This window comes from Fusarium oxysporum, chromosome I, assembly GCF_013085055.1.
Source record: "Fusarium oxysporum Fo47 chromosome I, complete sequence".
NCBI lineage: Eukaryota > Fungi > Ascomycota > Sordariomycetes > Hypocreales > Nectriaceae > Fusarium > Fusarium oxysporum.
Genome location: NC_072840.1, coordinates 1,022,690 through 1,036,581, shown reverse-complemented (window position 1 = coordinate 1,036,581; position 13,892 = coordinate 1,022,690). Strand labels below are relative to the sequence as shown.

At 49.3% G+C, this 13,892-nt stretch overlaps 3 protein-coding genes across 3 annotated transcripts; 1 reads left to right on the top strand and 2 right to left on the bottom strand.

Annotated features, from left to right (window-relative positions):
* Positions 1-445: 445 nt before the first annotated feature.
* Positions 446-8,098, bottom strand: FOBCDRAFT_266661 (uncharacterized protein; the record flags this gene model as incomplete). Its single annotated transcript, XM_031180727.2, has 3 exons — positions 446-548; positions 601-1,205; positions 1,256-8,098. The coding sequence occupies 3 exons, from the start codon at positions 8,096-8,098 to the stop codon at positions 446-448; spliced, it is 7,551 nt and encodes a 2,516-aa protein (XP_031041495.2).
* Positions 8,099-9,183: 1,085 nt separating this feature from the next.
* On the top strand, positions 9,184-11,705 carry FOBCDRAFT_283085 (uncharacterized protein). Its single transcript, XM_031180726.3, has one exon. It carries the CDS (start codon positions 9,402-9,404, stop codon positions 11,625-11,627), a length of 2,226 nt encoding a protein of 741 aa, XP_031041494.2. The 5' UTR covers positions 9,184-9,401; the 3' UTR covers positions 11,628-11,705.
* Positions 11,706-12,436: 731 nt separating this feature from the next.
* On the bottom strand, positions 12,437-13,118 carry FOBCDRAFT_266659 (bola protein; the record flags this gene model as incomplete). Its single annotated transcript, XM_031180725.3, has 3 exons — positions 12,437-12,650; positions 12,912-13,018; positions 13,074-13,118. The coding sequence occupies 3 exons, from the start codon at positions 13,116-13,118 to the stop codon at positions 12,437-12,439; spliced, it is 366 nt and encodes a 121-aa protein (XP_031041493.3).
* Positions 13,119-13,892: the final 774 nt, after the last annotated feature.

Genomic DNA, 13,892 nt, shown 5'->3' with positions numbered 1-13,892 from the left:
AGGAAGTGGATGACATGACGGACGGAGCTCCTAGGGCCTGATATGACAGGTTTCAGTGGCTTACAGGTGCCATAGGCCTAAGATGATGCCCTGAACCTACCCAGTGGGGCCTAAGCCGACATCATCACTCGAGCTGTCTAGACAATCCATCACGATACAGCCATTGAGCTCAACATTTCTTAAGGGGCATACAACAGTAGCCATACTCTATTGATTTATGCATGTCTTGTATCCACATCATGCAAAGCCTCCTGAGTTGTAAGCAAGGCCATCCTTTCCGTGTACCCTTGAATGAATGCTCTGGTAAATGATCCCAATAACAACGCTGATGCGTGCTTGTACACAAAACAAAAATACAGTTCTTTTACATTTATACCGGCTGTTGCGAACCATGCGTCTTTTTCTTCGTTGATCTCATTGGCATCATACATAAAAATTCATACGCTCAGCGGAGCAACTCGGGCTCTTCGAACCTAGCGCGCCCATAGTAATGCGGATACTGAGGGTTGTTGAATAGATGCCAGCAGTTGGGCGCTTGCAAGATGTACCTGATCACAAGTTAGTATACGTACACCTATATCCATCCTGTCTTGTACATACCTGGCCATTGCCTCTCGGAAACGGGACTTGTATTCCTTGGGACTGGTTACGGTAGGTCGATTGCGGCCACCACCTGCAAATCCACGGTCCTTGATCCAACTCTCGAGCTTCTTGTCCCAAGTGTAGGTGCGGATACAGTCAATGATGCCAACCACGAGTTCCTTGCGAGCTTCGTCAACGGCAATCATGAGTGAATAGTCCATCACATTCTGTCTTGCCAAGAAAAGTGTATCGTTCCAGACGGAAGCGCGTAGGAGCTTCTTGGAATGCTCTCGTGCAAAGAGGGGTGACTCATAAATGTACTCAACCATGTTTTCGTCAAGGAGAACCTCATTTTGCTCCCCTGTTGACTGGATCTTGCGGTTTCGCATTGAACCTTTGAGGTCAAAAATTCTTGTTGCTGACCGGTCGTAGAAGAGGTTTTCAGTGATAAGGAGATCCAGCTTGATGTCAGTTCCTGTTGCAGGGTTCTTGATGAACACCTGGAAGAAGCCTAGCATCTTTGCGATGACAGATGGGAGATCATGAAACAGTGCCTCGGCCATGATGTTGAAGTATCCAGGCGCAAATCGCAGGAAAGCCGAAGTCTCGATAGGTGAGAGTGACTGGGGACTGTTAGTCGATCTTGACTCGAAGCGAGAATCTACAAACTTACCTTGAGAACGAGGCGATCATCCAACGTCTTCAAGAAAACGGACTTAGTCTTGCCTCCCTTCGAATCCCACTTCAGGCATCGCGAAAGAGACTCGACAATACGTTCTGCAACACCACACTTCCTCCTGAGTGCATCAAACTGCTCTGCATAGAAGATCTTGCAGGTCATGGTAGCAGAGCCTTCTCGGAATTGGTACTTAAGATGGGTCCCTGTGACGCGAAGAAGACTCTTTTCCATGTCCGTTTCCGACACCATCCAGTCGGTACCATCTGAAGGCAGTGACTTGGGCTCGGCATCCCCGCCACCCTCAACTTCGCGTTGCATAACCTCCTGTGCTTCTCGTCGAATGTTCGCCAGCTTGCCCTTGTAATCTTCGCTGTTGAGAGCGAGTGCAATGACTGAGCTTGGCTCATCCTCTCGTACGATGATGTCTGAATCAACAAAGATATGGTCGCTGGGATTGACCGGATATTCGAGCTGGTGCCAGCCGCTTGCACCCCGTTCAGCCCAGAAGTTGGTGAGATACTTCATCAAGCTGGTCTTTTGATGCTTGGGCAACTCCAGTGGAATGTCGCTTGCATCAACGGAATCAGCAATCTCTTTTATGTCGTGCAAGTACTCATCTGGCACCGAGTGTTCGAGATCAGTGGTACGTTCTTCGTCATCTGAGAATGTCTGACTGGTATTTGCAATGGTGTGGTCGTCATTCTCTTCCTTTTCTTCCTTCTCCGTTATATCTTCTCCTTCTCCATGGTCTGCCTTGTCTCCGCGCTCTTGACATGGCTCTTCACCTCCCACTTGTTGGCTTGGGTTTCCGTGCTGTTGTTCCTCCATGCTCGCAGGTGGCTCAGCAGGAGTCAATGGCTCAATGACCGACTCTGGCTTATGGTGCGAATCCGACCTTCGTGAAGCAATGCTGCCAGCACGTTTACTGGCTTCGCGTTCAGCAATACTTTCCGATGGAGGGCTTGGTTCGTCAAAAGCGTCGTTTACATCGTCATAGACCTCAACAATGGCTTTCGTAGTTGTTCTCGGAAGCATAGCTCGAGGTTGGCGCATGCTCGCAGCACGCTTCTTGCGGTCTCGGATACGCTCTTTCTCGAATTCTCGACTAAGCTGCTCAAAGTGTCTCGCCAGTGTTGAAACCTTCGACTCTCTCTTCTTATGCACGAATCGCGGAATTCCTGACGCGGTCGTTTTGCCTCTATCCTTCAAATTCCTCAACCCTAGGCGATCTGAGAGCTTCTTATCCACTCTGACCGACCCCTCGGTTGTTGACTCGGACCCCGTGCTGTCAGGAGGATTTGTCTTAGTTTCCTTAATGCCAAGACCCTTGCCGATTCCTGACTGCGTCCTAGACAGTGTACGAACGGGATGGGAGGTTGCTCTAACCATTGGAGGCGAAACCGCTTGCCCAGACTTACGAGAAGGCCCGCGCTCGTTTGTGGGAGTAGGGATCGCAGATGGACCTGCTTGATAGCCCTGTTCTCGCCTCATCTGGTCAACTTTATCCGATAGCGATGGAGCCGGCGAAGGGAGCGCATCGAGAGGAGATGGGAGTGGCTCGGTGGGCTCGGTGAACTCAGCACCAGACTCAGCGGGCTCAGTTGGCTCATTGGGTTCAGTGGTCTTAGTAGGTTCCAGGGGGACCAAGTCAAAAGCCCCGCCCGATGCCTTTGGTGTTTGTTCAGGATCGGCAATGGGGGTCTCTTGATCGTCTTGATCATCTTGGGCTTCTGATGCCTCGTCGCCTTGAGACAGCTCAGGAGGAGGATGAGATGGTGTTGAGGGCGTGCGCGCTAGATCCAATGGTTCGACTCTTTCAATGGCCCCTTCTGCAGGGATTTCAACCTTACCATCTTCATCGGGAACGTCCTTATCATCGACAGGCTTTGATGAAGCGACACTAGCCTCCATACTGGTGTTGTCGGTGTAGTCCGTTGGTTGGGTGCTCTTCCCTTCTTCTTCCGTGAAAGTTTGAGACGGCCGTTCTTCGCTATCAACAGTTGATGGCGTGCCTTCGTTCGAAACTAGCGACTCCTTTGACTCATTGTCTGTAAACATCTTCTTCAGTTGCATGATGGTTAACTGGCGCATATCTTTGTCGCTGAGGAAATCAGCTTCAAATTTGGTAAATGCTTGATCCCATTCCCCAGCTTTCTCGAGCATCTCTCGGACGATACTGTTGAAAGGAACCACTTCGTAATACTTCGAGTTGACGTAAATATCTTGCAATCTCTTGACGATGATTGGGAGATCCTCTTTTGCTTTAGCAGTCAAACGATCGACTTCAGATTTGCACAGGTCTGCCTTATCAGGCAAGACACTGTCAATTCTGATGCACATTAGCCTCGATCTGACCGAGGCCATGAACTTGGCCCATCTCTCTTCCATTCTGACAAAGATCTCATTCTTAAGCTTCAAATCATTGGTTACTTTCCAGGTGATTCTTGCTCGTGGCACAACGATCTCCAATAGATCGATGGGATCCCAATGAATGCGAATTCTTGCGTCTTGAAGGCTGAAGTACCGAACGTGGTCCCGGTGGTGGTCATGGGGACATTCATGCATGCCTTTCATCTTCAGTCCCCGGCCCCAAAAGAGGAGTTCCAAGTATTTGCCAAATGAGTATTTGTAGGTAGCTTCCGACATAGGTCTCTCTTCGGTATCCTTCTTACAAATCTTGCAGTAAGTCCACATTGTAATGCCATCATAGTCTGCCAGAGCAGAGTTGTTTGGCATGTTCTCGACAAAAACTGTGATTCGAAACTGGTCATGCACATAGGTCCTATGGTGTTCCAGCATCCTGCGTTCGCAGCCGTTGGAAGTGCAGACTTGGTTCATGGTGTAGGCAAGATCTTCAATGTATTGACCCAAGGTGCAATCAGGATCCATACCAGTGTCAATATGCTGCTCATCATAGAAGTTGATGGCAACCAAAGAGGGTTCAGTACATGGGATCTTCGTCTCTGTACAGACAACGGAGTAAAGGACGACAATGTTCTGATGAGAATACGGATCGAAGAGATCGAGGTTGCCCTGGATATACGTTTCCCACTGACGAGTTTGCGTTTGATAATTGTATAAGGCCTTGTCGTACTCTGCATCGTGAACAGCTCGAAGGATCTCCATAATCTGTCGTGGCGCCTTTTGGCCAATCGCTTCGACCATTTCGGGCTTGATGAGTTGGAACTTTTGAGGTTCTGATTTCTCTGAGTCTTTTTCTTCATAATAATCGTGGTTACGCAATCTGCGCAAGTAGAGCAATCTTCTCTCCTGCTCGCGCGTCTTCATTAGAAGGTAGGGTTGTGTGAACTTGACATAGGGCGAAGCAGAGAGAATCTTGGTTTCGTACTTGGCCACCATGTCACTATAGTAAGTTGGCATAGGGACATCGTCCGGAACTTGGCTGGTTTGATCCTCGGCAACAGGATCGGACTGCTCTTGAAGAGACATGAGACGTGTGCGTTCTTGGGTCAACTGGCCTGACTGGTTCAATGAGCCTGTGTCGTCGGTTTCAGTGATACTAGCGCTGTCCGCAGTTGTTTGAGAGGGCGGTTCACTATCTCCTGGCGGGTGATTAACTACAACAGCTGGGCCGTCTCTCGAGTTGTCAACACTATTGACACTTGTAGATCTCGCACTATCGCCCTGGAGCTGCATCGAGTTTGTCATGGAATCTCCACCTTCTGGAAGTTCGATCGACTCATCCCTCAAAAGGCTCGATTCAAGCTTCAGATTGTAGACAACATAAACCATAAACTCCATGATATGCTTCACCTTCGAGAGTACTGTGCTGTTGGCACCCCTCAGCGCAATCGTGCAGCCAAGCTCAGGAGTACAACCGGACAAGAAAATATATGATTTTTTGCGACCCGGGTAGTCATTATTCACAAACGTCCTAACCTCAAAGCTAGCGCATCGTCCAATCTGGACGGGCAATGCCAACATGTCAAGAGACGATATAATGTCGGTTTCAGCACATCGTGCAACTGCTTCAATAACCGTGTGCTTAACATTGTAGGCCACTGAAATGTTTGCGTCGGAAAGATACTGCAACGCCACACCAGAGATGCTCTTTTCAGCAAGAAGTACTTGAGGGCGGAGATTCGTGATTCTCTGGACCACAACCCGTAGAAATTCTTTTTCTTGCTCGATGACAGGTTGCAAGCTCATAAAGTGCTGTTGGTGCCGTTGGTACTCAATGGGAAATGTGACAAGCATTACTCGTGGATTGGTAATCCTGCGAGGCATACTCTTGAGGGCCAGGTTCTTGGTGAAAACTACACCAGAGATGTATGCTGTGTCACCAGGCTTGCCTCCTGGGATTCTCTTCAACTTGACATAATGTCGGATATCCATATCTTCTCCCTTTGCGACGTCCGGGTCAACGTCATCTGTTGCTCGCAACAGGATGGGAACAAGAGCCTTTTGCCAGGCCGGGGGATTTGAAATCTCTGCATCGTCTAGTAGCTGGTGTAGCAACTTATCAACGTGTCTCAAGCTGGATGAGTTGAGCTCGACTTTAGGGGCCTTCTTGTGTTGCAGCGAGTCACTCCTAGTGATCTGGTTTGCACTCTGGTGAGGCGTATCCAATGAGAAGAGTAGTTCTGAGGATTGAGAAGGGCCCTTGAACACGGCGGACTTTGGGCGCGGTGATGGCAAGTGATGCATACTGCCACTAACATTGCTAGTGTTCCGTCGCCTTGGTGGCCGACGATATCCGCCAAGACTTCCAGGCAGCTCATCGAGACCACCTCTACTCACGAAGCTCATACCGCTGATGCTCTTTTCGCCTGCCCTATGGCGATATTTTCTATTAGCATTTACGTATGGCGTAAGTTCCGACTTGTCATCACCAAGGCTTCCGGGTTGCAAGTCGCCTGTCATTGTGGTAAATAGGCTCATTTGTTCATCTTCACTCGACTCATCAGACATGTAGTCAGCCAGCTCCGGATCAATGATATTATCGTCATGGAAGGCAGGAAACTTTGGCTTCTTAGCGCTCTCATCATCAATGCCACGTCTGAAAGGCGCCCTTTCTTCCGGTGCAGGCTTGAAACGGTTTAAGAAGCCAGCATGTTTGGAGTGGTGTCGTTTATGGCCTGCAGAAGAATGAGGCCTCGCACTTAGGGATTTGAGAGACCGTGAAGAGCCTGGCCTGCTTAATTGTGGCGCATCGATCTCCAGAATGGCTGCAGTACGAGATTCTCCAAGGCGACGAGTTGCAGGTATAGCCATCATTGGTGTCGTCACAGGTCTTGACACAGGTCTCGAGTCTTCTGAACCTTCGGAGGCAACCCCAGATTCGTTATCTCTTGGCTTAGACTGGCTCGCGTTGCTGGAGCTTTTCGCATGATTTGCGCCGAAGAATCTTGGCATGAACGATTGTTCATCTCCAGAGTCTTCTGAACCGCTTCCATCAAAACGTCTGGTGATGACTTCGAGACATCGCTTACAGACGCGTAGCGAACCTTGCACACCGAACTTCTCGCCTGAGATTACAGTGGTGCATTTTGAATCGAAGATGCAGCCGCAGGTTCTGCAATGATGTTTTCTCCTGAATGCACTGAATGGTGTCTGACAGAGGAAACACTCCTTGACAGTATCATCTTTCATCCAGAATTCCTTACTCAAAACCTGCTTCCGCATACGAGTGAGCTGTGCATTCACCTGTTCAGAGGCTTCTTCACTACTCGTGACAGTGCCGGGTATTCTGAAATCGCCCGAAGCCATCTTTTGTGGTTTGGGGTTATTAGAGAAGGAATCGTGGCAAACAGAATCATGGGCAGATGTGCTGACGCGGCTAGGCTCAGCGGTTCCCCTGTCCAATGAGGAATCCCTCGAGTTTTGGCCTCCAGGGGATCTCGAGCGGCTGATTCGATCGATAACGGCAGGCTTCCTTCTTACGCTGTCGGGTGACAGTAAAGATGAGGTGACTGAAGGGCTGCGAAGACTTCGAGTCTGTAGAGAAGGCGTACGATGGTGTGTACTCCTGGGACTTGTCGGACTTTTGATACTTTCGTCGATACTTTCGGTGTCCTCACGTTTAGACCTGGGCGGAAGCTTACCATCTTTCATGTCATACAGACTGGCCGATGATTCAGTTGTCGTTAGATGCGCTTGCAAATCGGCTCGGCTGCTGATACTCTTTCGGCTCGATCCGACGCCGCCACTGTCCTCAGTGCGGATGGTGGTATGACTAGGATCTCTGTGTACCGTAACAGGAGCGATCGTAGGGTCAGCGGCGATAGAGCTGGGGGCCTTTTTGGAGAAGCTTTGACGGTTCGTAGGGTTGGACTTCTGGTTAGACATCAGGCTGATGCTCGACGGCTTGGATGACTGAGCTTGCGGTCGAGGTTCGATAGTACCACCACTTTGACTTGTAGATGCCCCATCATTAGGTAGAACCTGAGACGAGGAAGGGGATAGTGAGGCGCCGGTGTCGACTCGACTAAGCGAGCCGATAGAGGCCTTCGAGCCATGATTGGCAACAATCGAGGTTCTTTTGGAAGAGGGCTCTGACCTTTCTCCCGATATTTGTTCCTGAGGTGATTTAGAGGTGACTCCACCACCTACAGCCTCCCTCAAACGACTATAGAGTCCACTAAAGCCTTGTTGGACTAGATCGCCTGCTATTCCTTTATTTTCTGAGGTTGGTGCTGCTACCGGGGGCGGAGCGAAGTCGTTAAAGGTGGTAAGGGAGTCACACTGGCTGGCGGATGTGTGTATCTTGTCAAGGGCATGGGCAAGTTGCCCTGTAGAAATCGAGTTGATAGAATCGCGGCGGTTACGGATGGGAGAGCTTGTCGATGCCACGGAGCCGGATCTGGGCCGCGACATGTTGAGAGCGTGGTTATTCTGAGAATGGGCTGGCAGATCCAGCGTATGAAAACTCGACAGCGACTTGAGTAATGAAGTTGGAGGTCGGTATGCGGACACACGGCGATCGTCAACAGAAAGGCCTTAGAAGTCTAAGACTCAATGCATGTGACGTTTGTCCGCTTCGAGTTGCTCAAGCAAACGCAGCAGCCACAGTTCGAGTACAAGATATCAACAGCATGGTGATCCGACGAACTTTAAAGGAATAGGTAAGCACGTCGTGGACAGATGGAGAATACAGAATGGAAGCGGCGAGCAGTGCGGAGAAGTCGAGGTCGATCTTCAGGGTTTCGCTGATCGGTGAAGCTGTTGTGGATAGACGAGACTGCAAGAAAGGTCGGGGGTCTCGTCTTGGAAAAGACGGAATGGGGCGGGCTAAGGTTACGGTAGTTCAGACAGGCTCTAATAGCGGATAAGGCAAGAGACAGGAAGCAAAATGACGAAAGAGCATCAGCTGGATGCAGCGCCGCAGAAGGAATATGTTGTCCCGCACAGCTATCACGGCTGTACGTCGTGAAGATCCAAGGTCGAGAACAACCTTTGGGCACCTGAGATGGGTGTTGAATGCGTGATGGCGTCAGACCCTTGCAAGGCAGCCGAAGCCTGAACTGTTAACGACATGGGGGTCACCGGTACATGTAGGTCTCGGTCACTTTTTTGCTGTTGTGGAACAGTCACCGTTGGCATGAGTTGATTGTATCTTGATGACCATTTCAATGCAGTATGCTACTCTCACTAGACGATGTTGACTGATGCTCGCTTAATATCTCCTATGACATCACAGTAATTTCACCGGCTTCATCATGAGTATATCCAGTTGAGGCCTGTCAAGATCACCAACTTCACCTCTGACATGCACAAACTAAACTAAAAATCTCAAGTACCGATGACTTGGCGCTGATCAAGCACGAGCCACCCGCCTACCACACCTTACAAACTGGACCCCGCAGCAGCTGCGAACACGGCCCAAAATTACCCGTCGCGTCGCGCTGAATTTCGTTTCAATTCGATAGACCTCGAGCTCTCGAGAAAGCATTTCACTCAATCTTCACTCTAAGAGGTCCATTGTTATCTCACACAAAACTTTCTGTCTGCAAAAGGAATACCCCCATACATCTATCGCATACGTCGCACGTCTCGAAAATCCTATCCTTGCCGCACACCTTCCTTCGATCTCTTCGCCCCGTCGCATAGATTCTTCATCGAAGCCTCCCATGTAACATCCATACATCGCGACAGGTTGTGGGCAATCTTTCGTATCCCAATGTCTCCCAAATCGTCCCCTGATCGGGACATTGCGGAGCTTTTCAACCGGCATCGCGTTACCAACATTCCCTCCGATCAGAAAGAACTGCTCGAAAGACCAGACTCATGGGCAGTCGAGTTGGAAAACACGCCCCACGGCCTATCGCATCTTCCAGGACACGTTCTTGAGACAGTGAAAGCAACGTATGTTGCTAACAAAGTCATAATTCAAGAGCGTATTCCAATCTCGAAAAAGCGCAGTGGGAGTCCCATAACATCACCAAGCAATAAACGGAAACATCATAGCATCACAAGCACACCTAGATCCGACCATGGGAGGCCCCAACAATCATCTCCCGAGCGTGCTGTATCCTGGCCTCCAACGCCAGAGCGCATTCCCTCAAAAGACGCAGATTGTATAGCGGTAGCTGTAGTTGACCATAACACCCAGTCATCCATTGTCCACGAAACACCAAAACCAGGCTTCAGACGACCACAGCGGCCAATTTCAAAGCCAATCATTGAGAACCTACCTTCGTCCGGGGAGACTGAAGACGATTTGGAAACACGGATTCCAGATGCTCAGCCTCTTCACAATGGCTCCGTCAATAGAACGGCAGTGCGGTCTAAGCCGACTGCACCATCTCCGCTATCCACGAACAGGACCATGGCTACACCGCCATGCGCTCAACCAAGCAACACAGCTCAAACGGTGGTGCCAAATACCGTATTCACAAGCAAAGAAAATATTCGCGGAAGTGAGAGCCCGAAGACTCGTCGATTAAGATTCAAACCAATCGATATGGACGGTGTGGGTTGGAAAAGGAGGAAAGCTTATAACGAAAAAGATCGTCTGCCGCCGACTATAATGCCCGCAAAAGTCGTCGACAGTTCAATGCCAGCATCGTCCGATTCTATTATCCCATTCACGGGTATACCCACCACACAAGAGTCTGTCAGAGACATCAGAGAGTCAATTGAAATGAAGGAGGAAGATGAAACGACGGACCATATAGAGGAAGTTGTTCCCTCGACCAACTTTCATGGATCAACTGTAAATCGCCTGGTTGTCCACGGCACTGACGAGAAGAAGCCAAGTGACGAGAGCAAGCCCATACAACAACCGACCACGTCTTCCCAGATGGGTTCGTCAAAGGCGACTGCAGCAACGAATTCTCAATCACAGATAAATGACCAGATGATGACAGAAAAGCTGCCTGCTCCTGCGCCACTTATAGCGCCAGGGGCTCCTCAGGAACCCTACGAAGCATTTGTGCAGCAATATCCAGACTACCCCGGTGAAAATGGGGGTGACAAGCTGCCCGGGACCAAGTCCAACTTCATATATGCCTGTGTATACCTCAACTACCTACGTCCGAGGAAGCAGCTTCGAGACTGCCTATATGACGAGTTTATCCGAGCTTACCCGTGCTCTTATGGGGAGTACGTCAAACGCTCCCGTATGGAACCCATGGTTGCCATCAAGTGGTTCAATCAGCAAAAAGGCCCCTTGGTATATAATAAGTATCTTGTGAACAGGGGCAATCTGAGTCATATCCTCAGATCGTACCCCGATGAGTTCGCACGCGCGAATGAGCTGGTATCAAAGAAAAGCGGAGATGATGCTGGCGGGGATGACATAATGATCTATACAAGCTCAGAAGACGAGGGTGAGTTTGATGAGGACGACAGCCAGCGTTCGGTTTCCCCATCATCCCAACGTTTTTCGGAGAGGGAAAGCGTCATGTCACCACAGCCAATTGTAACTATCGAGAATGATATGGAAATCGACCTCCCTGAGATTCCGTCCGCGCCTCCTTCAACTTCCAGCAAACGAAGGCCATCATTGGCATCGACGAATGATTTGGAGATAGTCTCGAAGCCTATGCCAACAGCGAAGCCCATCACTCCTGCGCAGTCGAACATCAGACGACGGAATCCAGCTTCAGAGAGAAGGCCACTCCAGTCCTCACGAGTTCAAGAGATCTTGACTCAGCCTCCTCCACCCACTTCACCCCAAATGCCACAAACCTCAATGTTACCACCATCTACTATAGGAGGCTCAGCAATCAAGTCGACGGCTCCTCGACCATCACAGTATTTCAAAAAGATATCTGCGGACCTACTGAAGGCAACGCCAAAGAAACGTTCTGCCAAGGATCTTGAGAAGCTTCGAGAACATTTCAGAAGATCGAAGGGAACAGGGGCGCAGGATCGTCGAAGCAGCAGTGGCCGGTTTGAATAGAATCGCGAATCGGGAAAGGCGCTGGGATCGAGATTACGTTAAGTGGCAGTAATGTTGACGATCGAAACTTTCGGGGAGGCTAAAGCGTTTGATTTATGTTATATCTGATACCCAAAATTGTTGTTGGACCTGCAGAACTGCCGCCAGCAACATTCTCATGACTGTATAGTATTATATTATCAAGTATCACCGGCCGGGAAAGGACCATAGACTCAATTGCATGAAAAGAAATTGTTCGGTGGCGGAAAGAACAGTCTATTGTGCGTGGGCAACATTTCTATGGTAAGCTAGGTAGCTGGTTCGACTGAGAACCTGGCTTGATTAATGAACTGACAGCATTGCGACGATGCAGAACATGGGAGAAGTATTAGAAAAGAAATAGAGTCCTTGGTGTCCAGTTGCCTTTCCTCGTCAAGATACTCAACTTCAATCTCCCATCATTCCGTGTAACAAGAACAAGATTTATCTTCGCCCCCACTGCCAGTCGTCGTCTCATTTCCACGAAGGGGGGTATCATACAATCTTGTTTCAATTTTTGGTCCCAATCAATTTTGTTTGTGTCTTTACTCCGTGGCACGAACTACTCTCGCTGCCCATCCCTTTTCGACGTTGAGTCTTTTTCGCCTTTGTTCCTTTTTTTTTTCTGCTGTTCCCAAATTGGTGATGTTTTTGGTTTTGCTGAGAGTAAGGGTAAAAAAAAAGAAAGAGAAATCCCGGTGTTGTTAAGCCTTGAGGTCGTCATTCTGTCATTAACGGTCATTATGGTTTTTGTTTTCGTGTCTTTTTTGCTGGCGAGGAGAGTGCTATTTTCACTCTTCCTCAGCTTCAGCTCGGGCGGCACGGGCAGCGGCTTCGTCTTCCTTCTTCTTCCTTTGGCGGGCTTCTTCCTCGGGAGTCATGGTGCGCAGCTGGAGGGCGTGGATGCCGTTCTCCTGGGCCATCTCATCGCGGAGAAGGGCGTAGACCATGCGGTGACGGGCAGGCTGCATCTTGGAGTTGAAAGCGTCAGAGGTGATGACCACGCTGTCACGTGTTAGTATGCATTGCATCTTGATTGTGAAGTTGGGTTGACCGGGGCATGTGCAGAAGAACGGTGTGGGTGAGCGAGGAAGGGTGTGAGTGAGTATGGGGTACAAGAGACTGCATTGCATGACAAGAGTGTCACGCGGGATGAGATGAGATGAGATGAGGCGACATGATATGATTCCAAATTGAGATGAGATGAGATGAGAAAAGGAGGTTGCACAGAAATCGGTTGACGGTGACAAAGAGCGCAATTCTTACCGAAAGTGTGTCTCGCTGGAGGTAGTGTGTTCCATGGCCTTGTGGTGAGAGTGAAGATGAGAGTCATTGTAGATCTCGAGAGTTTGGGGATTGAAGGCTGCGGTGATCTAAAGGACATAAGTCAGTGGGTGGTTTCGTCAAATGTGCATATTGAGATCTCACCTTTGCTCGAATAAGATCCTCAACGGGAGTGTTGGAGTTGCTCATGGTTGAGAGCTGTCGCTGGACGCTCGAAAAGCCGAGCGCGTATCGTCGAAACATGAGGTATGGCGGTCTGAAAATAGAAGAACGTAGCGACGTCCGAATACAGTTTGCGCAATGTCGACTGAAACTAGATAGAGTCGACAAAGGCGATACAGATGCGACTATTTAAAAACCGAATTGAGTTGAGGTCAATTCGGAATTCGCGGGCGATATAAGAAGAATAGAATCTTTCTTGTCCGGATCCCAAGTGGAGCGATAATGGATCGACAGGGCAACACGAAAGGCTCTGGTTGGCTTCTGGCTGGTGGGAGGGAGGTGAAGTAGGTTTTTAATGAGGTTCCCGAGTTGTTGGTTTGTCCGCCTCTTTAAGCTTTAGGTTATCGGTCTGGCACTGGCTATTGCTGCCCCCAAAAATAACAACAACCTGGCACACTGTGACGTGACAACTGAAAAGCAGAAACAGGAAGTCAAAAGCGAGAAAATAGCAAACAAGAAACTTTGAGTAGAGCGAGCAGACGAGACGAGACGGAAAGTGAAAAGTTGGAAATACAAGTTGGAAGAGGCGGGCAGGACAAACTGATATACGTTTCAAGATATGGGATCTAAAGAAGCTTGGACTAGGCATGTACAGTACATTCTATGGATTAGTACCTAAAGCAAGGTAGGTATCTAAAAGTGGCGGAACACGTTAACTCTTTCGTGAAAAAACAAAAACGCATACACTGATTGTGATTTGTGAAATTGACAACTCAGGGAGCCGTTATCCCGTTTCGGTGT

Excerpts from the sequence above, each read along its gene's own strand:
- FOBCDRAFT_283085 (XM_031180726.3), top strand. The coding sequence starts at position 9,402 with ATGTCTCCCAAATCGTCCCCTGATCGGGACATTGCGGAGCTTTTCAAC.